Source organism: Pteropus vampyrus, unplaced genomic scaffold (assembly GCF_000151845.1).
Source record: "Pteropus vampyrus isolate Shadow unplaced genomic scaffold, Pvam_2.0 Scaffold300, whole genome shotgun sequence".
NCBI lineage: Eukaryota > Metazoa > Chordata > Mammalia > Chiroptera > Pteropodidae > Pteropus > Pteropus vampyrus.
In genome coordinates, this window is record NW_011889081.1 from 818,756 (window position 1) to 841,470 (window position 22,715).

General features: G+C 47.8%; 2 protein-coding genes across 4 annotated transcripts in view; both read left to right on the top strand.

Annotated features, from left to right (window-relative positions):
• GLYR1 (glyoxylate reductase 1 homolog) overlaps positions 1–15,851 on the top strand; it is a 34,553-nt gene extending 18,702 nt beyond the window's left edge. Inside the window, exons 6-15 of the mRNA XM_023521212.1 lie at positions 391–447; positions 1,203–1,253; positions 1,344–1,417; positions 3,929–4,028; positions 7,190–7,282; positions 8,315–8,416; positions 9,147–9,309; positions 9,601–9,780; positions 10,122–10,246; positions 13,680–15,851. Coding sequence (XP_023376980.1) covers positions 391–447; positions 1,203–1,253; positions 1,344–1,417; positions 3,929–4,028; positions 7,190–7,282; positions 8,315–8,416; positions 9,147–9,309; positions 9,601–9,780; positions 10,122–10,246; positions 13,680–13,754 — 1,020 coding nt within the window. The 3' untranslated portion in view covers positions 13,755–15,851. The remainder of the gene's footprint in view (positions 1–390; positions 448–1,202; positions 1,254–1,343; positions 1,418–3,928; positions 4,029–7,189; positions 7,283–8,314; positions 8,417–9,146; positions 9,310–9,600; positions 9,781–10,121; positions 10,247–13,679) is intronic.
• A 76-nt stretch (positions 15,852–15,927) lies between these two features.
• ROGDI (rogdi homolog) lies at positions 15,928–22,663 on the top strand. 3 transcript variants are annotated; one of them, XM_023521210.1, is made up of 12 exons: positions 15,928–16,091; positions 16,370–16,510; positions 16,588–16,659; positions 17,459–17,541; positions 17,786–17,840; positions 18,550–18,630; positions 19,497–19,592; positions 20,856–20,954; positions 21,293–21,406; positions 21,508–21,557; positions 21,660–21,786; positions 22,097–22,663. In XM_023521210.1, the coding sequence occupies exons 2-12, from the start codon at positions 16,466–16,468 to the stop codon at positions 22,136–22,138; spliced, it is 864 nt and encodes a 287-aa protein (XP_023376978.1). In that variant the 5' UTR covers positions 15,928–16,091; positions 16,370–16,465; the 3' UTR covers positions 22,139–22,663. The 3 variants fall into 3 exon arrangements, with proteins under 3 accessions (XP_023376978.1, XP_011374753.1, XP_011374754.1); XM_011376451.2 differs by lacking the exon at positions 20,856–20,954 and having other exon boundaries at positions 15,995–16,510; XM_011376452.2 differs by lacking the exons at positions 17,459–17,541; positions 17,786–17,840 and having other exon boundaries at positions 15,995–16,510.
• The last annotated feature ends 52 nt before the right edge of the window (positions 22,664–22,715 follow it).

Sequence of the window (22,715 nt, forward strand, 5' to 3'; positions counted from 1 at the left end):
CAAAAGTAGGCCAAAACCCTAAAATTGGAAGAGAGTCCTCAAAATTGATTTGGCTTCATCTGCTGGGCTATCCAATGTGACTGATGAAAGTTGGACTTTAAAAATACTAGTATGCCTTTTAAATATTTTCCCACAGTGTTATGGGAATAATTTGTGTACCAGCCTGGCAGAAATACCTATTCTTTTCCACTTGAAGCCAGTTTTCCCATAGCTGGAACAGAGATTTATAAAAAGCTTAGACTAACAACAGGAAAAGAGTTTCCAGGCAGTTGTAAAATTGAGACCAACTCCCAGGGATGTTTCAGCCAGAGGAGAATTCAGTTACCAGGCAGAAGGAAGTGACCTTTGATGGAAGATAACTTGTATTATTTAATCATTTTCTGGTTTCAGCCTGTTAAAGATGCAGACCCTCATTTCCATCACTTCCTGCTCAGCCAAACCGAGAAGGTGAGTTGTTCTTCAAGTTCTTGATCTTTGTTCAGGGGCTGGCCTGCCAGAGAATGTTGCTCCATTGGAACCTCACCTTACAGTCTGAAAAGTTAGGCTCTGCCTGTACTACTGCCCAGAGCAGCTAGTTAAAAAGTCACATAGAGGCATACTCATGTATCACATGTTGTCAAGATTAAAAATAAATTCCCTCAAAAGCTTTTAAAACTAGTCAGCTGCGTGCTTGAGAAATTTGTGGTTGCCGTTAGAGTCTAGGGCAGAAACCAAATCTTGTGAGCTGTCAGCCGCCTGTGAGGTAGCCTGTGCTGCTGGGTAGATGCATTCTTAGGCTCACTGGCCCAGACAGTCTCCGTGGCCCTTTAGATAGGGAGAGAAAGTTTCACACAGTGTCTCCAGGGCCATGGGTTAGGCCGAGCCTCGATAGGATCTGCTAATGGGATGTGGCTTTGGAGTTGGACAGAGCCGGATTCCTAGGCCTGTTACACTGACCAGCTCTGTAATTCTGGGCATGTGACTTAATACCTCTGACTCTCAGTGTCATCAGCAAAAGAACTTTGTAGAGTTGTGTGGAGAATTGAATGAGATAATGTGTGTTAACATTCTAATGTGTCATCTGGAAGTTCGGTAACATTGGACACCAAATTAGATGTTTATGTTAACATCTCACGTTAGGCCTATCTTTTTAGATAAATTATAATGAAGCCTGGTTAAACATGCAGTTTAATAAATGTTCTCTATTCTTCCCTCTTTATTAGCCAGCTGTCTGTTACCAGGCAATCACAAAGAAGTTGAAAATATGTGAAGAGGTATGTAGGTTCCAGGCCTCCTCATTTTATCTTCCACCAGGGCCTTGCCATGGACAGAATGACATGATGATTTGTGCTTCCTTTCCCTAGGAGACTGGGTCCACTTCTATCCAGGCAGCAGACAGCACGGCTGTGAATGGCAGCATCACACCCACAGACAAAAAGTAGGACTTTTGGCAAAAAGGCTTCCTGTGGCTCTGGTTCTGCTGGAGAGTGATGACCCCAAGGGTTATACCCCAGCCATTACCGGCACTGAATGGAAAGAGAGGGGGAAAGTTGTAATTCTCACTGATGATGATTTGCCTAGGAGTAAATTGACTTAACTGTACAGTGAGGTTGACTTCCTAGCTCACTGGTAAGTCTTCGAGCAGTGAACATTTGGTTCCATGGTTCTCAGACTTCCTGTGCCTCAATCACCTGGAAGGCCACTAGTAAGGCACTGATCACTGGGCCCACCCCTGGGGTTTTCCCAGTCAGTAGGTCTGAAGTGGAGCCTGAAAATTTGCATTTTGGACAAGTTCCCAGTTATATGCTACCGCTGCTGCTGGTCAAAAGACTACACTTTAAGAACCACTGGCTAAGGAGAACTGTGACAAGCATAGGTGGGGAGCAAGAGATGAAGATATTTGGAATAAACCCTGTCTTCCTGCACTCCCTGGCTCTCCCTGTTGTTGCCTCCTGGTCTTTCTTGTGCACCTGCCTGCTGCTGTCTGTCCCACTCAGGTGGGAGAGCCTTGACTATGGTCCCCAAACCTTAGCTTGCACCTATACTCACCTTTGCCAGCCAGTTGTGTTTTAAGAGTTGTGTTGATGAAAAGGGTTCTTTGCTGAGAAGGAGCATTCTCTTGAGCAAGAGAGCCAAGTCTGAATTTCCTGGCTATGTCTTCAAAAAGGTTCTTTTTCAGACTAAAAACAGTGCATCTTTTCATAATTTTTTGTGCTGTTGAAACCACTATTCTACCAATTATTTTGGGTGCACGTCCTTTTGTACAGAAAAGGAGATAGAGGCATGTTATGTGCTAATGAAAAGAGAGATGAGTGTCATTCATTTAATGAGGATTGTATTGGTTTAAAAAAAAAGCAAAAGGCTGGGATGGGTTGACAACATGACAACAGAGTCCCAGTGCTTTCACCCAAGGCCTATATTGCCCACTTAGACTGTTCTGTTTTTTTTTTTTTTTTTTTTAACATGAGTGTGAAGGCAACAACAAAGCAAACCACCTATATTGTTCTCAGTTCACTTAGTCCACATTCTCCACCTTGTCCCAGGGACACCATGAGAGAATGTCAGTTGCCACGTTAAAAATTTGGAAGCTTCATCCGCAGGCCAGTTTGGTATCCTAGAACACCGAGAGTTGGAAACAGGATTAGTCCTCATGATTTAGAATCATAGGGAAAACTTGCACTATTCAGATAGCTGTGTGAATAACAAATGATCTCCTTGTTTCGGCTTGAAACTTACTGGGCAGGGGTGCCATTTGGTGAAGAAGGTGATGGGTTCCATTTTCAATATTTGATTCAAATGACTTAGAGCAGGCTGGGACAGAGTGAGTGTGAGAAGTGTGTTATCCAGCAAGGATTAGAAGAAACAGTACAAGAGCCAGTTTGCAGAGGTGGCTATGGGTGTGACTCCTAGGAGACTGGAAATATTCAAAAGATAACACAGGTTAAAGTAGAGAAGCTACAGAGGATGTCTAGAGCTGAGAGAACACCCATGTTGGAAACTAGAGCATGTAATAAGAAATGAAGAAGCAGTGTTAAGCCCTGCTACCTGCCATGAAAGATAAAAGTGTAGGAACTAAGAAAAGACATTTGGACCAGATACAGATAAAATCATCTGTAAAAGTTGTAGCTAATAGTCCCAGGTTCTCAGGGTTGCAGGAAAGAACAGGCTGTAGGAAGTGAAAGTAAGCAGAGTATGTCCATCTGAGTGCTTTAGTCAGAAGGATCATAATGGGCCTCAGTTAGACAGGCCTGGCAGAGAGCAGAGAAGGACAGGCCAGGGGACCACAGAGGTGGGGGAGAAGACAAACATGGGAAGAACTCATGCAACTGTTGGGAACAGTTGACTCCAAAGCTCAGGTGACGCTTTGAAGGAGAGGGGCAAGGCCTGTCTCCTAATAGGAAGAATGCAAAGGTAGTACAGGTTTGGAGCCAGGCAAGGGAGAGGACGACTGGCACCCTGACTCCTGCACTTGAAGGTGGCTGGCTCTGACACATCAAGTTACTTGTCACGGATCCCGATGTGCTTAAAGTGGCACCTAAAGGCCTAACACTTGAAAGCCTTGCAAGAGCTGGAGACAGTTGTCTGCTTTCCTGCTGTCACAGAATTGTAAGCCAATTCTGCTTCTGTCAAAGCAGTGAGGAAACAGTTTGGAAGACTTGCGCTAAACCATGAGTCAAACTTCTTTTTGTGGTAGTTTAGGTTTAGAAATGCCTATTTAAATTTAGGGACTTTTAAATAATGAAATAATAAGAAAAGGTGCAATCTGCATGTGCCACTGCCGGCTTTGCAGTCGTGGTGTCAGCATTCTCAGCACACTGCGGAGCGGTGTTTCTAGTGGTCTGAGGTCCCACCCCAGGTTTATGAGGAAATAGAGTCCGCACTGTGTTCTGGATACCTCACCTTGTCCCTCCCACTCCACCCCAAACTAATCATTCTTTTTCTTTTTCAGGATAGGATTTTTGGGCCTCGGCCTCATGGGAAGTGGCATTGTCTCCAACTTGCTGAAAATGGGCCACACGGTGACTGTCTGGAACCGGACTGCAGAGAAAGTAAGCATCAATGAGTGGTGCTTATCGAACGGGATTGGACTGAGCCCTGACCCATGGAGTTGGGGTAACTAAGGATGGGACTGTCTGCGTTCTTCATGCAGTGGAATAGAAGCCAAGTTCTTAGTTCAGGCAGGTAGAGATGTAAATAAATAAGTTTAGGATGTTAGTATAAAAACTAAACATTTAAAAACACCTAGGGGTATAAAATGAAGTGAAAATTCCCCCTCCCTGCCATTACCTGAGCTAGCTCACATTAGGTTTTTGCATCCTTTTTTCCATACCCATGGAAATGTGTGTGCTATGAATTCATCAATGAGGAGTGCATATAGATAGATCTGCTTCATCCTTTTCACTGGCTAAACCGTATTCTGTCATTTGGATTATATTAACAGCACTGTGCAGTTCACTGTGCAGTGATGATCTGTATCCACACTGTCCAGTGTTAGTGTTGTAGCCATGAGCCACATGTGGCTCTTGAACACTTGAATCAAGGATAGTCAACTGAAAAAATGAATTTTTAATTTTATTTCCCTTAAATTTAAACAGTCCCCTTAGGCTAGTGGCTACCGTATTGGTCAGGACAGATTTATAAGTTCTTAACCTAAGATGGCGGTCCACAGCTTCAAAGGGGTCTGCACAAGCCCTGATATGGAATTCCAAGGCTATGAATGTACAGCTTTTGTAATGGAAAATAGCCCTGGCTCCTGTCAGATTCTCATCCAGGAAAAGGTAAAGAATTATAGCCTGAGTACCAAAAAACTAAAGCACTGTGCTTGCCAGGAACAAAGGGAAAGAGAGAGGACCCCACTTTGCCAAAACAAAATCCTTTTCAAGAATAACGAGGATCTGTTTGGAGAGTCGAAGGGTCCTGGGGAAAAGGGCACTGAATGCCGTGCTCAGGGATTTGGGCTTCAGGTGCTGGCATTGGGTAGGCACTGCAGAGACCTCAGTTGGGAAGTGAGATCTCAGAGGCCCCATTGACAGGATAGTTTATGATTCAAGGCTAGGGTAACCGGGAATTTTCGAGGTGCACAGTTGCAGAACATCAGGAGAACCAGAGTGTTTGCTTATAAGTACATTCCCCTTGTATAAAAGTGCCTTTGGTCATCCTGTTAATCTTGATTAGAAAGCTTAAATGTAATAAATAAGGCCATTTTTTCCAGATTAATTTACGGGAAAGCAATAGAGCAAAGCAAGTAGAACTTGGGTTTGGAATCCATCAGACCTAAATCCAGGTCACACCTTGCTACTTGCCCTCTTCAGCAAGATAGTTTACCTCCCTCAGCATTGGATTCCTTGCCTGTAAAATGATGAAAGTAAAAGCCCCAGCTTCACAGACAGAGTTTTGAAAGTTAAATGAGACGATAAATGAGAAGTACTCAGCACAGTGCCTGGCACAAATTATATAGTAAATATGATCTTTAAAAAGCCATTTAATCCTTATGACAGGCCCCATGGAATTTTAATAAGCATTTTAAAAATGATTATCTGGTTCTTCTAGAAATAGAGGAAACCTTTTTAAATTGTCGGAAAAGAAAAAGTGATGAGATCTCTCACAAAGGTTAAAACAATGTAAAGCTATATACTAAAAGACTTAGATGCATGCATGTTACAGTAAAGATGCAGACCCACCAGATGGACCAGAAAGCCTAGGCCTTCCTCTGAGAGAGGTAGCTCACTGTGAATTAATGAGACAGAAGAAGGGTCAGTCAACAGGTTATGTTTAGCACAACTGGTGAAATTTGAGGAAATACTAATCTCACTTCTTACCGTACACTAAAATACATTCCAAATAGATTATGAAATTATTTTTTTTCAAAAGTAAAAACCAGAAGAAAATAAAATTAAATATTAAAATAGATCTTTCTAAGCCTAGATGCAATCAAAATCACTAAAGAAAAAAATGAGTAATTTTTTTAATGCTCCCCACAGCAAAAACACTTGAAAGTTATGCAACTAAAAGTGCTTATAGCAAACATGATAAGAAAAGGATAATATGTTAGGAAAAGGGTAATATGTTGATTATAGGAAACATAGTTTGATAACTCTAAGGTGAAAAATAGCTCAGGAAAGAAGAAACAAGTATATTAAAAAGATTTAGTAACCAAGAGTAATCAAAATGTATCAAAACAAAAGGTGCTATTTTGAGCTGGTTAAATCATCAAGTAGGGTAAAATTTTAATGTATTTATGGATGCTTATTTGTTATTTTTAAATGATATACTCAGTGCTGGTGATTTGAGACCTTGCTGGTTATCATTATAAATTTACTCAGCCCTGTTGGAAAACGACTTGTCCACATTTATTAAGAGCTGTAAAACTATTTGGAAACTGTTTATTCTGTTTACAGAGACCTAAATTCAAAATGTAGAAAAGTATTATACATGAAGATGTTTGTTGGAGTCACTTATAATTAAAAGCAGGCCAGATACTGAACTGTAAGGGAACCATTAGGTAAATCTAGATATATCTCTCGATGGAATATTCTGTAGCCTTCATTATAAACGATGATTATGAAAGACTACAATATGGATAAATGTAAATTTGCACAATATTAAAAATTGGGTACAAAATATGAAATAGGATCAAATTATTCTAAAATGCTAATTTTTTAAATGCTTTAGATAAAGGAGATACACTGAAATATTAATGATGCGTTTTGTTAGGAGATGTTCTGGGTGATTTTAAATCTCAGAAAAGAAAAATTACTGATTTTAGATGCCCAGAAACATCTCAGTAAACACCCTAGCCCCAGCCCTGCTTCCCTAGCACAGTGCCAATAGCACAGGGAACTGGGTGATTTTGCCACAACCAAGACAGCCACACAGAGCCTCAGAGAGGTACTGTTCACGTCCTGTTCTTCAAATAGGAATCCTTCAGCAGACACTTATTTTGTGCTTACTGTGAAGTAGAACATCATTCTAGGCACCAGGTGTGCCAAAACACAAGACAGGCCTTAAGAGGCCCCATCTACTTCCCTCAAGAAGTCAGACCACCAACTCTCTTGTCCTGGGGTCCCAGCCTCAGCTTTGGCCTCCTGCTTTGGGAAGCCAGCCAGGAGAACTGAGCACTGTGTCTCTGGCCTGGCTGGCATGTTTATTGTGCACTGCCTGCAGCTCACATTGGGATCTGTGACTTTTGCAGTGTGATTTGTTCATCCAGGAGGGGGCCCGCCTAGGAAGAACCCCCGCTGAAGTCGTTTCAACTTGTGACATCACTTTTGCCTGTGTGTCGGATCCAAAGGCGGCCAAGGACGTAAGGATCCCCTCCCTCCCCTCAGCGTCTCAGGTTGTGGCCAGGAAAGCTGGCTGGCCTCCTCCCCTTCTCCCCTGCACACGGAGTGAGTGTCTGCATGTTGGGGGATGAGGGGGTTGACTTTCCCATCTGGGTGGCCATCTCCCATTGTGAAGGGTGTTTGCATGCATTGAATACAGACTTCCTTTAATTCAGAACAAAGCATGAAAATGACTAGGGTCCCTGAGGTCTGTGCTGAAATGGTTCCTGATGGGCGCCAGGTATTTTTGTGAAGCTGGAAACTTCAGGGCTGAGTGTGCTTTTGGTTCATGTGCCAAGTTCCTATGTTTACCTATCACTGTATGTGTATGTTTTAAAAGTTCAAGTGCAATAATCATCTTGTTAAACTGGTGACTAGTCTAATCCAAGTAAATCCAAAGAAGTCCCAAAATATAAGCACTGAGGTTCTGTCTTTTAAATGGGATGTTTTTAATAAAAAGAAACATATTCTTTTCAAAGACAAATGAAAACATAATAGAAAATACTTTTCTTTCCCTTATTTACTTGCTCTTTCCTTTTCAGTCTTAGTCAGGAAATGAGCCTTTGAAAAAGCCAAAAGATTGAGATAATTATGCTAAGCAAAATAAGATAGACAGAAAAAGTTGTAAATCACATGATATCACTTATATGTAGGATATAAACCTAAAAACAACAAAGGAACAGGACAAACAAACAGACTCATGAACACGGACTGTAGACTAGTGGTTACCAGAGGGTGGGAAGGAATGGGGTAGCTAGGGTAAAGGGGGTCAAATATGTGGTGACAGAAAGAAATCTAACTATGGGAGGTGAACACACAGTGTGTGTGTATATATATATATATGCCTTACTATTAAAGTATACAGATGAAACTTACTGGATTTCATTAACCAATGTCACCATAAAAAAAATAAATAAAATAAAAAAGCAAAAGGATTTCGATTTTAGGTCTAAGGGGCTCCTGGGTGTCTTGTCGGGGGCCTGGGCTATTGCTTCTCCCTTGTGTCCCCACAGCTGGTGCTGGGCCCCAGTGGTGTTCTGCAGGGGATTCGCCCTGGGAAGTGCTACGTGGACATGTCAACAGTGGATGCTGACACAGTCACCGAGCTGGCCCAGGTAGTGGCCTTGTCTGGGCTGGCCCTCCAGCATCCTTTTGGTTGGAGCCCAAAACCCAGGCTGACCACGCCCAGGTTTGGGCAACCTGGTTACTCTAGAGCCAAAGCCAGAGAGGAGAGGAGAGGCCAGTAGCCTTGGGACTAGTCTGTCTTCACTTTCTGCCTTCAAAGCTGAGCTAGTCTGAGTGTCCATGAGAGGAGAGGCGCTGCCCTGCTGAGATGGGCATCAGGTCCTGTAGCTGCCAGCCTCACAATGAGAAGCAGTCCAGGCTGCCAGCACAGCCTTTTTGGTTTAAACATCATCTACATTTGACACTAGCAGAGTATTCCTCCTCCCTGAGCTGCTGGGCCCAAGTAAGAGGGTGGTGACTTCTGGCCCGTGTGTGTTCTGAGGGTGGGTAAAGTCAGGGAAGGGTGGTGTCCGTGGGAGGTATGGTCGGCCAAGCAGTTGGCACAGCCATGTATGGTTATAGTCTTTGGTCTTTGTAAGAAATGCAGAGCCGACAAGAGTTTATGAGGAGGGCCCAGCCTCTCTCTGTTTATTGCGTGGGATTCAGGTGTCTGTTGGAGGACAGTCTGCTGACCCTCCCATGGTGTTAGTCCAGCACCTTGGTACAGATGTCAGCTTTCGGGCCCCGGTGTGGAGTACCACACCCATGGGCGCTCCTTGCTCCCTGCCTGAGATCCCTGATAGAGGCAAAGCCTCCAGAAGCTCTGACTTTCCTTTCCAGGTGATTGTGTCCCGGGGGGGCCGCTTTCTGGAAGCCCCAGTCTCAGGGAATCAGCAGCTGTCTAATGATGGAATGTTGGTGATCTTAGCAGCCGGAGACAGGGGCTTGTATGAGGACTGCAGCAGCTGCTTCCAGGCAATGGGGAAGACCTCCTTCTTTCTAGGTAACATATCTGCCCATCTGTCGGGCCACATCCCCACTAGACCGCACTGATGACAGCGTCAATCCCGCACGGCCTCTCTGCCTGGGGCCCCCATGGGAAGGTTTCCTTTGACTTGCACAGTCAGTGCCTGGAAGGAGGAAGAGCCAGAAGGGTCAGAGCCAGTTCTGTCGGGGGCAGGTGAATGGGGACTTCCCTGGGTGTAGAGGTGGGTCTGAGCAGGGTTGACAGTGGGCAAAAAGTCCCCTCCTGCAGGATTCTTGGAAAGTGACCGTGATTCTTTGCCCTGGGCAGGTGAGGTTGGCAATGCAGCCAAGATGATGCTGATCGTGAACATGGTCCAGGGGAGCTTCATGGCCACCATCGCTGAGGGGCTGACCCTGGCCCAAGTGACAGGCCAGTCTCAGCAGACACTCTTGGACATCCTCAATCAAGGACAGTTGGCCAGCATCTTCCTGGACCAGAAGTGCCAAAGTAAGTTGCTTTGGGCCTCTCTTGCTTTTTTTATTTTATTTTATTATTATTATTATTATTTTTTTTTTTTGATTGGAACTGAGTCAGGCAGCTGTCACAAAAGTCTCTTCTTCAGGGGCTCATTGGGTATGAAAGATGCATCCTTTCTAGTCAGTCCATTCCCCAGGTGAAAGGGGGTCCATACACAGACCACGGATGGGATTTGGGGCTGTGAGCTGGGAACTTGTATTTTCGGTGTCTAAGGGGAAAGAAATGCTAGATGTTGAACTCTGATGGTACTGCAGGTGGTTTCTTATTTAGGGTCCTTTTAATTTTTCTACTAAGTGGCTTTCCCTCTTCAGATATCCTGCAAGGAAACTTTAAGCCTGATTTCTACCTGAAATACATTCAGAAGGATCTTCGCTTAGCCATTGCACTGGGCGATGCCGTCAACCATCCGACTCCTATGGCAGCTGCAGCCAATGAGGTAACTAACTTAAAGAGGAAGTGGCACAAGTCCCAGCAGCCTTCTCTTTGTTTTTCTATTATTCCACCCTTCTACTTATTTTGACTTTTCTTTGCTCCCTGTACAACTTCTCAAGGGGGAATCTTAGCTGGTTGATTTTACACCTGCCTTTTCTAACAGGAGCATTCAGAGCTAGACACTACCTTTGGAGTCATGCTTATTACTTCCCTTGTGATTCCTTCTTTAACCTAGGGATTATATAAAAGTTTATCATATTTAGGGTTTTTCTAGATGTCTAATGGTTATTGATTTCTAAAGTATCTCTTTTTGTGGTCAAAGAATATGATTTTTAACTCTTAAAATTTATTTGGACTTGTTTTGTGGCCCAGCAGATGGTCTGTCTTATTGAATGTGCCATGTGGACTTCACAAGACTGTTCTGCAGTTGTTAGGTGCTGTGTTCTCCAGATACCAATTAGGTCAAGATGGTCAGTAGTGTTTTTCAGATCATCTTTGCTGACCTTTCTCTCTGGTTCTTTTAGTTGCTGAGAGAGGAATGTTAAAGTCTCCAGCTGTGATTGTGGGATTGCCTGTTTCTCTTTAATTCTGTCCATTTTGCTTAATGCCTTTGAAACTTTTGTTATTAGGCTCTTGGCCATTTATGCTCTTGGCCATTTATGCTCATGTTTTCCTGATGCATTTACCCTTTCATTATTATGAAATGTTCCTCTTGATCTTTGTCTTGAAGTCTGTTGTCTGAATTAGTATAGCTGCTATAGCCTTCTCATGCTTACTGTTTTCATGGGCTATCTTTTTCCATCCATTTACTTTCAACTTGTGTCTTTATATTTAAATTGTATCTTTTGTAGACAGTCTGTAATTGGGGCTTGCATTTTTATCCAGTCTGACAATATCTGCCTATTGGAGTATTTAGTCATTAGCATTGTTTTGGATGATGTATTAAGCAGCTCCACATGTACTTTTTGAAAATAGTGTTTTAGTTCAGCTTTCTTATCTCAACCTGATAGAAATGTAATCTTAAAAAAAAAATTGAGCAATATTTGTCTTTACCAATAGTTACAATAAAAACATATTATGAAACACATAGATTCATGTATTTTAGAAGCTGCAGCTTCAAGTGCTATAAGCTGATACACATTTTCATTCAAGTTAAATACAGGTCTCAAATAGCTTATCCCAGCAAAGAAGTTAAAAAAAAACAAACTACTTTTTTCTGACCTGCTTTTTCATAGTTTATAATCTCTTCCTAAATTCTATGTCTTTCTCTTTCTTATCTGAATAGCTCAGTGAAATAGCTTATTTCACTCTTTCAGGTTTCTCCTGTTTGTTTTTCTTGTGGGTTCTTTCTAAGCAGTAGAATTCCTCGTGTATTTTATCATTTTTTTGTTGTTGACAAGCTTGTCTTTATGTGTAGCTTGTGTTGGCAACACTTCTCTATGAGGTGATTTCCGACTTGCCTCTACCCTGATTCGTTAGTTTGTAAACAGACATTTTGGTTGATTTCTCAGTGGAGCATGGCACTTTCTGGCCATTTGGATGGTACAACTCTAAGGCTGTCTCTACTGTTTAGATTTTAAAGTTTACTAGTTTATTAACATTTAGTCTGTCTTAGGCCTATCTCAAGAAACAAGAACAAGCCCAAATAACCTAACGTTACATCTAGAAAAACTAGAAAAAGAACAAATGAAGCCCAAAGTCAGCAGAAGGAAGGAAATAATCAAAATAAGAGCAGAATTAAATGAAATCGAGAACAAAAAGACAATAGAAAAATTAATGCAACAAAAGAGCTGGTTGAGAAGATTAATAAAATTAACATTTATTATATCTGGAAGTCTGTTGATGTGTGGTTGGATTCAGAGGTACCATTTTATCATTTGATTGCTGTTTGTCCCCTCTGGCTTTTGTTTGTTAGTTCCTCCTTTCTTGCCTTCTCTTGTGTTATTTGAATATTTTTTAGGATTCCATTTTATCTATTGGCTTTTTAATGATGCATTATTTTTCTTCTATCTCTGCTCTTTAATGGCCTACTTAGAGTTAATATTATACCTTTTCACCTAAAACGTAGATTCATTTCTATATCCAGCATCCTTTAAGGCAGGGTTTCTCAACCTGGGCACTATTGACATTTTGTTATGGGATCTGTCCTGTGCATTGCAGGATGTTTAGCAGCATTGCCTAGATGCCTGCAGCAGTCCCTCAGTTGATAGAAAATATCTCCAGACATTATCAGATGTCCCTTGTGGGGCAAAACCACCCCAGGTAGAGAACCCCTGCTTTAGGGTACAGATGTCCTTTGTGTTACAGTGGCTTTTTTTTAAACCACTAGACATTTTTGGAATATTTTGCTTTAAGTAATCATATGTATTTTAAAGAAATCAAGAGGAAAAATAATTTTATATTTTTCTAACTTACCATTTCCAGTGCTCTTCATTCCTTCCTAAAGAACTGAATTTCTCTCTGGTATTATTTCCTTTCAGCAGAGAGAACTCGCTTTAGCTTTCCTTGTAATACAGGTCTGCTGCTGGCAACAATTGATTTTATCTGAAAATGTCTTTATTTAGCCTTCATTCTGAGTTGACAACTACATCTGAGATGTAATGGACATTCAATTATAGTGGCTCCAACTGGACTATATTTAAAAAAAAAAAAAAAAGCTCCTGGCCATCTGGGAGGAACTTTGTGTCCAGCTAAATTTCTATGTCATGATTTGATGTCATACTACCCTTGTTGAACAATAGCTTTTTAATTCTTTTCACACTTTTTTATATTCACCTAATATCTCTGGGGCAGCAATTAATTGCCAAGTACCATACTAGACTCTGGGGACACATTGGGGTACAATCCATTCCCTTCCTGTGGACCTTACATTTTAATGGAGGGAGGCACAAAATAAGCACATAAGTATTTAAACATATAAGAATTTCAGATGGTCAGAAATGTGAATAAAATAGGACAGAGCAAAGAGAGGTGGCCAGGGTGAAGTGGTGCAGTCGCTGCTTTAGATAAGGTGGTCAGGGAAGGAGCCAGCCACACTGAGGGAAGAGCGTACTGTACCAGGAAAAGGACAAGGACAGTGGCCCAGAGAATAACATGGGAAGTCCTTAAAGGGTCTTCAGCAGAAAAGGGCGTGGTTATAATTGCTAACAATGCTGAGCCCTGCCCCTATGCTGGCCCTCTGAACACTTTACATCCCTTACTCCATTTAATCCTCACCATAACCCTGTCACCTTCCTCATAATATCAAGAAGCACTGGCTGAGGCCCTTTGTCCAAGGTTAGACAGGTCAGCGAAGGAGCCAGGAGTCACACCCAGACAGCCTGGACTCCAGAACCCACCTGCCTAACCACATCTAGAACTACCTCCAGGAAGCAGATCCATGTCTATAATAAGTCAGTTGTGTGGCCAGAGACTGAGCCCATCTCATTTTTTTCCAGGTGTACAAAAGAGCCAAGGCACTGGACCAGTCTGACAACGACATGTCTGCTGTGTACCGGGCCTACATACACTAAGCCCCTGCCCCCGTAATCTTCCCTGACCCCCCTCTTCCTCACACGGAGTTGGGGTCCTGGGACTTCACTCTGGACCAGTCCACCTGTCTCCATCTCCTTTTATACAGACTTTGAGACTTGGCATCAGCACAGCACACAGCATCACTCCTCCCCTCGAGGTTCTGGGAAGGGGAGGGGTATCAGCAAGATTGGCCTGTGGGCAAGCTCTTGAGCTGGCCAGTGGCCCTCGGACCAGGTGGCTGTGTGTTCACACACACACACACACACACACACACAAACACACACACACACACACACACACACACACCACTGGCTCTTGCCCCAGGATAGAAGCTGCCCAGAAACTGTTGCCTGGCTTTTTTTTTTTTCCTTTTTCCAAGCTTGTCTTATCTCAGATCCTACCAATCGAAGAACTAGAATCAGCAGTGAGAACTGGAAGCCTTTCTACTGCTTCCCTCAGAGCGAAGAGGCTGTGGTCTTTTCCATGTCCCCCACTGGTTCCGCCGTAGAGAGAGGCTCTGGGCCAAGATGAACCAGCACAGACTAAATGGAGGGTCCTGTGGGCCCTCCAACCTCAGGTGACCAGCTGATGAGGATTGTCATGTTTAAGCTACCAGTGTGCAACCAACTCTCCAGAAATGCCTTTGTGAACTAAAAAGAGATTGGCAAAGTCAAGCGAAGACAGGGCTCTGGCTTTCACAGGAAAGCAGCAAATAGCCAGCTTGTAGGTGAGCCTCACAGAAGCCTGCTTTCCTTGCTGCTCTTCAGCATCCATCCCAGAAGTCACCATCACCATGGAGCCCTGGGCTGGGATCAGACTTCCTTACTTTGGTGTAGGGGGAGCTCACTCCTCACCAGGCTGTTTTAGTATTTAGATTTGCATTCCAGCCCTTGGGAAGGGGGTTCTCAGGACCATCATTGAGGAGCGAAGAGGAAGGGTGATGGGCTCCTTCTGGTTTCCGTTATGCCACATACTCTTCACCTGGTTCTGAAGAGCCACCCTGACCCAGGTCTCCTCACAGCGGTCCCTCCTTGTCCAGCCTGCCCTGCACGTCTTCCGCATGTTCACCTCTCTGTTCCCCTCCCTTTTCCATTTTCCTCCATGGAGACAGTATTTCTTGTCTATCTATCCCTTTGGCCCAGACCCAGCCTGACCAACGATGACCATTTCTTAGGCTCAGCTCTTGAAACAGGAATGAGTGTCTTCACTTCAGACAGCAGCATGGTCTTAGGTGCTTCCAGGGCCCCGGGGTCTGTCGGGAGGGAAGAGGAGAACTGGGCCTGACCGAACATGAACTGGCCCTCAGAGGTGGATCCAAGACATCCTCCAGGCCCTAGCATTTCTCCTTGGATAGGGGACCAGAGGAGATTGGAATATGGCATAAGAACAAGGAGAAGTCACCTAAAGGATGTCAATATTGTCTCCCTCTGCAAGGGTTGGATTTTCCAGTCACACCTTGCAGAAGGTCAGCATTTGTAGTGACTAATTACATATATATAATGAGGTGGCCACACTGGTGTAGGTCCCTCCCCCTCACAGCCTTGGCCCTTTTCCACTGATCAGAACCCAGGGTTCTTAGGGGGATCTCAGAAGACATGGGGGGAGGGCAGGGAAGATGCCTGTGGGTTTTCGGCACAGTTGATTTCACTGAGATTTTGAATTCTTTTCTGTCTGAACACAAAGCCTGTTATAGTCCTAGCTGGACACTGGGGGGTGGGAGTGGGGGAAGATGCTGTAATGAAACTGGTTAGTCAATGTTGTCTTAATATTGTTGACAGTTCTGTAAAGTTCCTTTTTATGAATATTTCTGTTTAAGCTATTTCACCTTTGTTTTGAAATCCTTCCCTTTTAAGGAGAAAATGTGACACTTGTGAAAAAGCTTGTAAGAAAGCCCCTCTGCCACCCCTTTTTTTCCTTTAAATGACAAATCTAGGTAATTAAGGTTGTGAATTTTTATTTTTGCTTTGTTTTTAATGAACATTTGTCTTTCAGAATAGGATCGTGTGATAATGTTTAAATGGCAAAAACAAAACATGATTTTGTGCAATTAACAAAAAGCTACTGCAAGCAAAATAAAACGTTTCTTGGTAACACAACTGTGACCGATTACATTGGCAGTGACCTGCGCCTGGACACCGACCGCCGAGTGGTGGAGGGAGGAGGAGGAGGGTGGAAGATAAGTCGGCGGGGCGGCGGCCTCATCGAGTCCGCCCGGGGCTTCCTCCTGGACCAACGGAACCAGCGAGCCAATAGCGAAGCCGAGCGAGAGCAGGCTGCCCGTCGGCCAATCGCCGGTCGCGACGAGAGCAAGCCATCCCACAGACCAATCTATGAATGCAAGTGGGGCAGGGCGCCCTATCACAGCCTCCAAGGGGCGGGACGAGGGTCGCATCTCTCCAAATGGCGCACACCCTTGGACGCGGCGCCGGAGGCTGGTGCCGGCGGGGTGCCGGCGGGGTGCCGGCGGGGTCCCGGGAGAGAGAGCGCGGAGGGTTTGCCCACCCGCCAGCTTAGTTCTGTTTCGCTGCGTTTTGAGCCAGGGGCGGGGCGAGCACCGCTCAGCCAATCGGAGGCAGGGGTGGTGGTTTCAGGGGCGGGGTTGGCTTGCTCTCAGCCAATCGGAGGCGGAGGTGGCCCCGAGCGTCGCGGATCGACCGAGCGGCGGACGGACGGCTAGCGGGAGACGGTCGCTGGGCGGTGAGAGGCGGCTATGGCGACTGCGATGGCAGCGACAGCGGTGGAGCGGGCAGTGCTGGTGAGGCGCGCGGGCGGGCGACTGGAGCGTGGAGGGGGCGGCGGGTCTGGGTGGCTGACAGCGGCCTGTCCCCGCAGGAGGAGGAATTCCGCTGGCTGTTGCACGACGAGGTGCACGCCGTGCTGAGGCAGCTGCAGGACATCCTCAAGGTAACGCCTCGCAGGGTGGCCGTGTGCCTTTTCGCGCGCCCACCTTCCCCAGCCTCTCCTGCTACGGCTCCTTATCCCCGGCCGGCTGCGCTTGCCTCCCAAGCGCCTGCTGTGTACGCAACGCGCGGTGTTCAGACCGGGCCCTGCCCTCAGTGGACTTGGAGTCTAGTTGGAGGCGCCAGCAGACAGTTACCCGATTCCAGAAACATCTGTGTGAGCGCCATGGGTCTGGGTTGAGACCCCGTATCGGGCGGGATAGGCTTCCTTTGAATCAGGGATATTTAACCTGAGATCTGAAGGACCCCAGTACTGAGACATTAGCCAAGTACTCAGTATCTCTGACCCTTCCTTTAAAAAATTGCAAAAAGGAGATAATAGTACCGACCTCAGAGGGCTGTCGTGATGATAAGCCTGTCAACTCACAAATGTCCAGGGATAGCCTGGTATGGCCAGAATTGCGGGTTGCCATGACTACTGGGGTTCCCTGATTCTGCTCCCCACACCTGAGCACCTTAGCCAAGCCAGGAGGGTATCTCTGTCCTTTATTCCCATATTGGGCACAGTTGGCTAGGCGCCCAGGGAATGTGGAAAAAAGCAGGTATAGGCTCAGGTAGGACCTGAAACTCAGGCTGTGGGGGAGGGGCCAGAGCAGCGGGAAGGTGCCCTGGAGGCTTGGGTAGGGTGTTTCAGTGAGGCCAGCCCACCTTGTTCCTCTGCTAGCGGACCTGGGAGTGGTGCTTCCAGAAGGAGCCCTGGGCTGGATTAGGTAAACTTTACCCCACTCCCTTCTGCACCCTAGGAGGCGTCCCTCCGTTTCACTCTGCCAGGCTCAGGCACCGAGGGGCTGGCCAAGCAGGAGAACTTCATCCTGGGCAGCTGTAGGTGAGCCGGAGCTCTGCAGAAACCAGAGGGATGGGCTCCTTAGGAGAGGGGATGCCTGGGAAACCCTCTAGAAGAGGTGGCATGACCAAGGCCCTACCCTGAAAACTGATTTCAGCTCCAGTGTCAGAGGGTGTGCGATGGGACAGGTTGAACCATCCTGTGACAGCCAGGGGCAGCCCACTGGGAGGGCTGGGTGGTAGGAGGGGGCAGCTACAGACACTGCTCTGACCCCCACGTGTTGTAGCACAGACCAGGTGAAGGGCGTGCTGACTCTGCAAGGGGACGCGCTGAGCCAGGCGGTGAGTCCCTGGCCCCTCTCCCCTTCCCATGTTGCTTGAGAAGCCAGCAGGGAAGAGTGTAGGGCCCTCCTGCTTACCTCAGTTCTGCTACCGGCTGGTTGTGTGACTCTGGGAAGGATCCTTGACCTCTCTGGGCCTTAGTGTCCTCATTTGTAAAATGACAACAACCCCCAACCTTCTCATGGGATTAATGTGTGCCTTCAGTGAGAGGTGCAGGAAGGGGATACTTTGCACACAGCCCAGCCCAGAGTCTGGACCCAGTGAAGCATGGGCCTTGGCAGGATTAGGCTGGCCCCAGATCAAAGTGGAATCAGCCAACATTTGAGCTCCATCTGCACTCGACCCTGTGCCAGGCGCCAAGGCGTGGGGGAAGGTCCCTCTCCTTCACTGGTGGGTGTTTAGTCTGTTGCCTTGTGCAAATGTTCCCTGTCTGCCCACACCTTCTCCCAGCTGAGGCCACCTTCCCCTTTCTCGGCCTCTTTTCCCTTTCATTTCTTTGTGGTTCCTCTTAGACCTGAGTTCCTGTTTCTTGACCCTCCCTGGTCACCCTCCAAATAGCAAAGGTTTTGGGAATTCCCCCCTCCTCCAGGAGTGGCTAGGGTCTGAGCCACCACATACACCCTGTTTCAGCCCCTGGCTTAAGGACTCAGAAGTGGTCAGAAGCAGGAGAGTGTCCCTCTGCCTAGCTTATTCTACTCTTGCCCATCAGGACGTGAACCTGAAGATGCCCCGGAACAACCAGCTGCTGCACTTTGCCTTCCGGGAGGACAAGCAGTGGAAGCTGCAGCAGGTAAACCAGGCCCTTCCCTGGCCAGAGCTCAGGCCACAAGGGCAGGCAGGGACAGGCAGGGACAGGCCTGCACGGCGCTAAGGCCTCTAGGGGCTGGCCGATGTGGGGATTTGTTGCGACCACAGCAAGACTGAGAAGGTGTTTCCTTGTTTCCTAGCAGCGAAGCTGGGGTAGGCGGGGCCTGGGGCTCCAGGGCCTAGCCTCTTGAGAGATGGAGAACCTGTCTGTAGGTCCCCAGGCCCCAGCGGGAGCCACAGGGATGCTCTTGAACAAGTCACTCCCTGTCCAGAGTCTTCAAGGGCTTCCTATATCTCTTAGGAACTAAGTCCATGCTCCCTACCAACTCCTATGTGACTGGGCCCCAGCCTCTAACCCCCTTTCTGAACTGGCCACCAGCAGTCTCTACCTCCAGGCCTTTGCCCATGCTTGTCCCTCTGCCTGGAGTCCTCTCCCCCAGCTTTTCTCATCACATGGGTGTCAGCTCAGGAGCCACCTCTGACTTCCCAATCAGAAGAGGCTTCCTTACCCCACTCCGCCGCCCTGCTTATTTTTTTCGTATAAGTCACACAGTCTGTTATCTTATGCTTTTACTCTGTTACCATCTGTTCTCCTTTAGAAGATGAGCTACATGAGGCCAGGGTCTGAGCCTGCCTCAGTCTGTGCCATGTGCCTGGCACCCAACCAGGGCACAAAGCCAACAGCTTGAGGGAGGGGTCAGACAAGCAGCACCCACCCGCCCCTCTAAGGATGACAACCCCTCAGAGTCAGGTCCCATGAGCTGATGCCTGGAGACTGGCTGCTCAGAAGCTGGTACCTCTCCCTGCTGGGGCCCAGCCCACTGACCACTGAGTGGACCCTGTTTTCAGATCCAGGATGCCAGAAACCACGTGAGCCAAGCCATTTACCTCCTCAACAACCGGGACGAGAGCTACCAGTTCAGGACAGGAGCAGAGGTCCTTAAGGTGAGCTGCCTGCAGGGACAGGGGAGCCAGTTTCACCACCCCCAGTCCTGACCAGGCCTCTGGAGAGCTCTGCCCCCACATCCTCCAGTGTAGCTAACGGTTGACCCTTAACCTCCTAGTGTGCACATGTCCATCAGCCACAGTCAAATGGCTCACAGCCCAAGCTCCAGAATCAGACCTGGATTCTGACCCTAGGGCCTCTACTACAAGCTCTACAACCTCAAGTCACTTACTTAGGCACTCTGTGCCTCAACATCCTCCCCTGTAAAAGGGAGATAAGAGGTAATGACTACCAACTGTGATAATGTAGGTAAAGCGGCCCTGAGTAAGTGCTCTGTAAGTAGTAGCTGCTAGTAGTAGTACTAGCAATAGAAAAACCTTTGCAATTAACAGTCAATTCACAAGGCATGGAGGGAAGAGCTGAGCCTGGATGCCCTGGACTCATGCTTTAGCTCTGCCTCTGACTTGCTGTATGTTCTCAGGTGGCTTACCTACCCCCTCGACCTCTGGTTCCTCATATGAAATTTGGAACTAGATGGACTAAGGTCCCTTCCAGAACTGCGGCTGCCCTGGGGATTATAAGGTGCAGCCCCCATGCCTCTGCCCAACAATTTCGCCTTTCCTGGGAGCCAGGTCACCTTGGCACCCACAGCAACAGGCGGAAGCTATGGAAGCTGGGACTCTGAGACATCCAAGCCAGGGCTTTGCTCCATGGCAGAGGGAGGGGATGAGTTCAGATGGTTCCACTGTGACTTTACCCCTTCAGAGCCTCAGTTTCCTTACCTGTGAAAACAGGGCTGGTACCTGACTTAAGGCCTCAACTCCGCTGTCCTGTTGCCTCCTCCAGGAAGCCTTCCCTTTTCCTTTGCACCCTAGTTGGATTAGGGCTCCTTCTAAACTCATCCATTGCCTGTACTCCATTCGCCAAGCCCTTGTGCCCCTGGGACTAACTCCTAAGATCTTCCATTCTCCAATGGACCAACGCCCAGGATCCCATGCGATAGAACCTCCTGGACCGATGGTCCACAGTATAGTCCTCCTACCCCGGTACACCAGCTGGAGCTCAATTACCAATTACGAAGGGCATCTTTCACAAGCCCCCAGCTTTGGGGGTTCAGGCCTTGAGAACAGGACCACCCGGGCAGGGGCTGGGAAGCCATCATAACTTTGTCGCTGTGTGATGATGGGGTTGGGGGAGGTGGGAAGGATCAGGAACTGGCCTCGCTGCCCTCGCAGCAGCTATGACCAGCCCTCACCCCCCAGCTAATGGACGCCGTGATGCTGCAGCTGACCAGAGCTCGCAACCGGCTCACCACCCCAGCCACCCTCACTCTGCCTGAGATCGCCGCCAGTGGCCTCACGGTCAGTGCCTCAGGCCGAGAAGGGGTCCCCTGGGAAGGACACAGGGGTACCAAGGGGTCCTGGAAGCCCCAAATTGTCATCAGTCTGAGTTCTACGTCTATGTCTATGCACAGTTTTCTGGGATAGAGTCCTTGGCTTCCATTCTGTGTCCCCCAGATACATCACCCCTGGTCTGAGTCAGTGGTTCCCAAGCCCAGTGGAGCAGGAAGTTACCTGGGGCACCTGGGGAGTCTGGAAGCCCCAGTCCATAGAATAGGGGCTGGGATCCCCCGAGGTGGTTCTTGGGGGCCTGTGTCTGCCCAGCCCTCATCCTGCCTGCCTGCCTGCCTGCCCCACAGCGGATGTTTGCCCCTGCCCTGCCCTCTGACCTGCTGGTCAATGTGTATATCAACCTCAACAAGCTCTGCCTCACCGTGTACCAGCTGCACGCCCTGCAGCCCAATTCCACCAAGGTAAGCAGGACCCTCCCCACCTCTGTCCCCCATCCCCGTCCCCATGGGCCTATGCCCTGCAGCCCCGAGGGCCTGACTGGGTCTGGTGCTCTTCTGCCTAGAACTTCCGCCCAGCTGGAGGCTCTGTGCTCCACAGCCCAGGGGCCATGTTGTAAGTATGCTTCTGGGAGGGCTGCCCTGGAGCACCCTCTGCACCCCAACGCACTGCACCTCAGAGGCTGGGGGGCTCAGGAACCCTCCCCTCTCCCCTCAGTGAGTGGGGTTCCCAGCGTCTGGAGGTGAGCCATGTGCACAAGGTGGAGTCTGTGATCCCGTGGCTCAACGATGCCCTCGTCTTCTTCACCGTCTCCCTGCAGCTCTGCCAGCAGCTCAAGGATAAGGTAGGAGCATGGGGGCGGGGCCGGGCCACATGCTCAGGCAGATCGGGCCAGCCAGGCAATAGGCTGCGAAGCCCCTTCATTGTGGCGGGATTCCAATGGCTCTTATTACAACTCCGAAGCATCCCCAAATCTTAAGGTCTTTTGTACCCTCCGCACACACTAGGCAGATGGGCCATGATGGTCCTCAGCAACAGTGTCCTCTCCCTGACACATTGCCCTTGGATGACCTTGAAATCTTACCTGGGTCACAGGGTGCTACAGGGGCCAGGCACCACCATTCACCATGTCCCCCACCTTCCTCCCTCCCCAGATCTCTGTGTTCTCCAGCTATTGGAGCTACAGGCCTTTCTGAACAGAACACCCGAGAACCTGTCCCCTGGGAAGTGGCGCCTGCCCAGAGGCTCCCTGTCCCCTTGAAGTGTGGGCCAGCGCCAAAGCCGCCACTACAGGCAATTTATTTCCCTCTCTGCTTCATCCTGCCCATCTCATTTGCACAGATGGGATTGAACACTGGAACTTCTGGGAGGAAGGGACGCTGCTGGTTTTTTGTTTTGAATGGGGGTGGGTCGGGAAGGTGGAGCTGACAGTTGGCCACATTCCAAGCCCTGACCTTTGGACTCAAGACAGGGCCTGGCCCAGAGCTCTTCTTCCTCCCTGCTTCACTACCTGCCTGAGCTGACACCAGGATGGCAGCTGCCCCCAGGATGGTGAGGGGGAGTGAAGCTGCCCACTGGAAGCGACTCTAAGCTATGAATTGAGAGAAAAGGAGGAAACGGGCAGTCTGAAGCCACCCACCATGAGCTGGAGTGCCCTTGATTGTTTGCTCGCAACCCTGCCAGGGCCTCCCAAGAAATAAAGATCATTGACTTGCCTGGAACCCCTCTGTGTTTCTGTCTGTCTGTCTGGATGGGGACCAGGCTGAGGGCCCC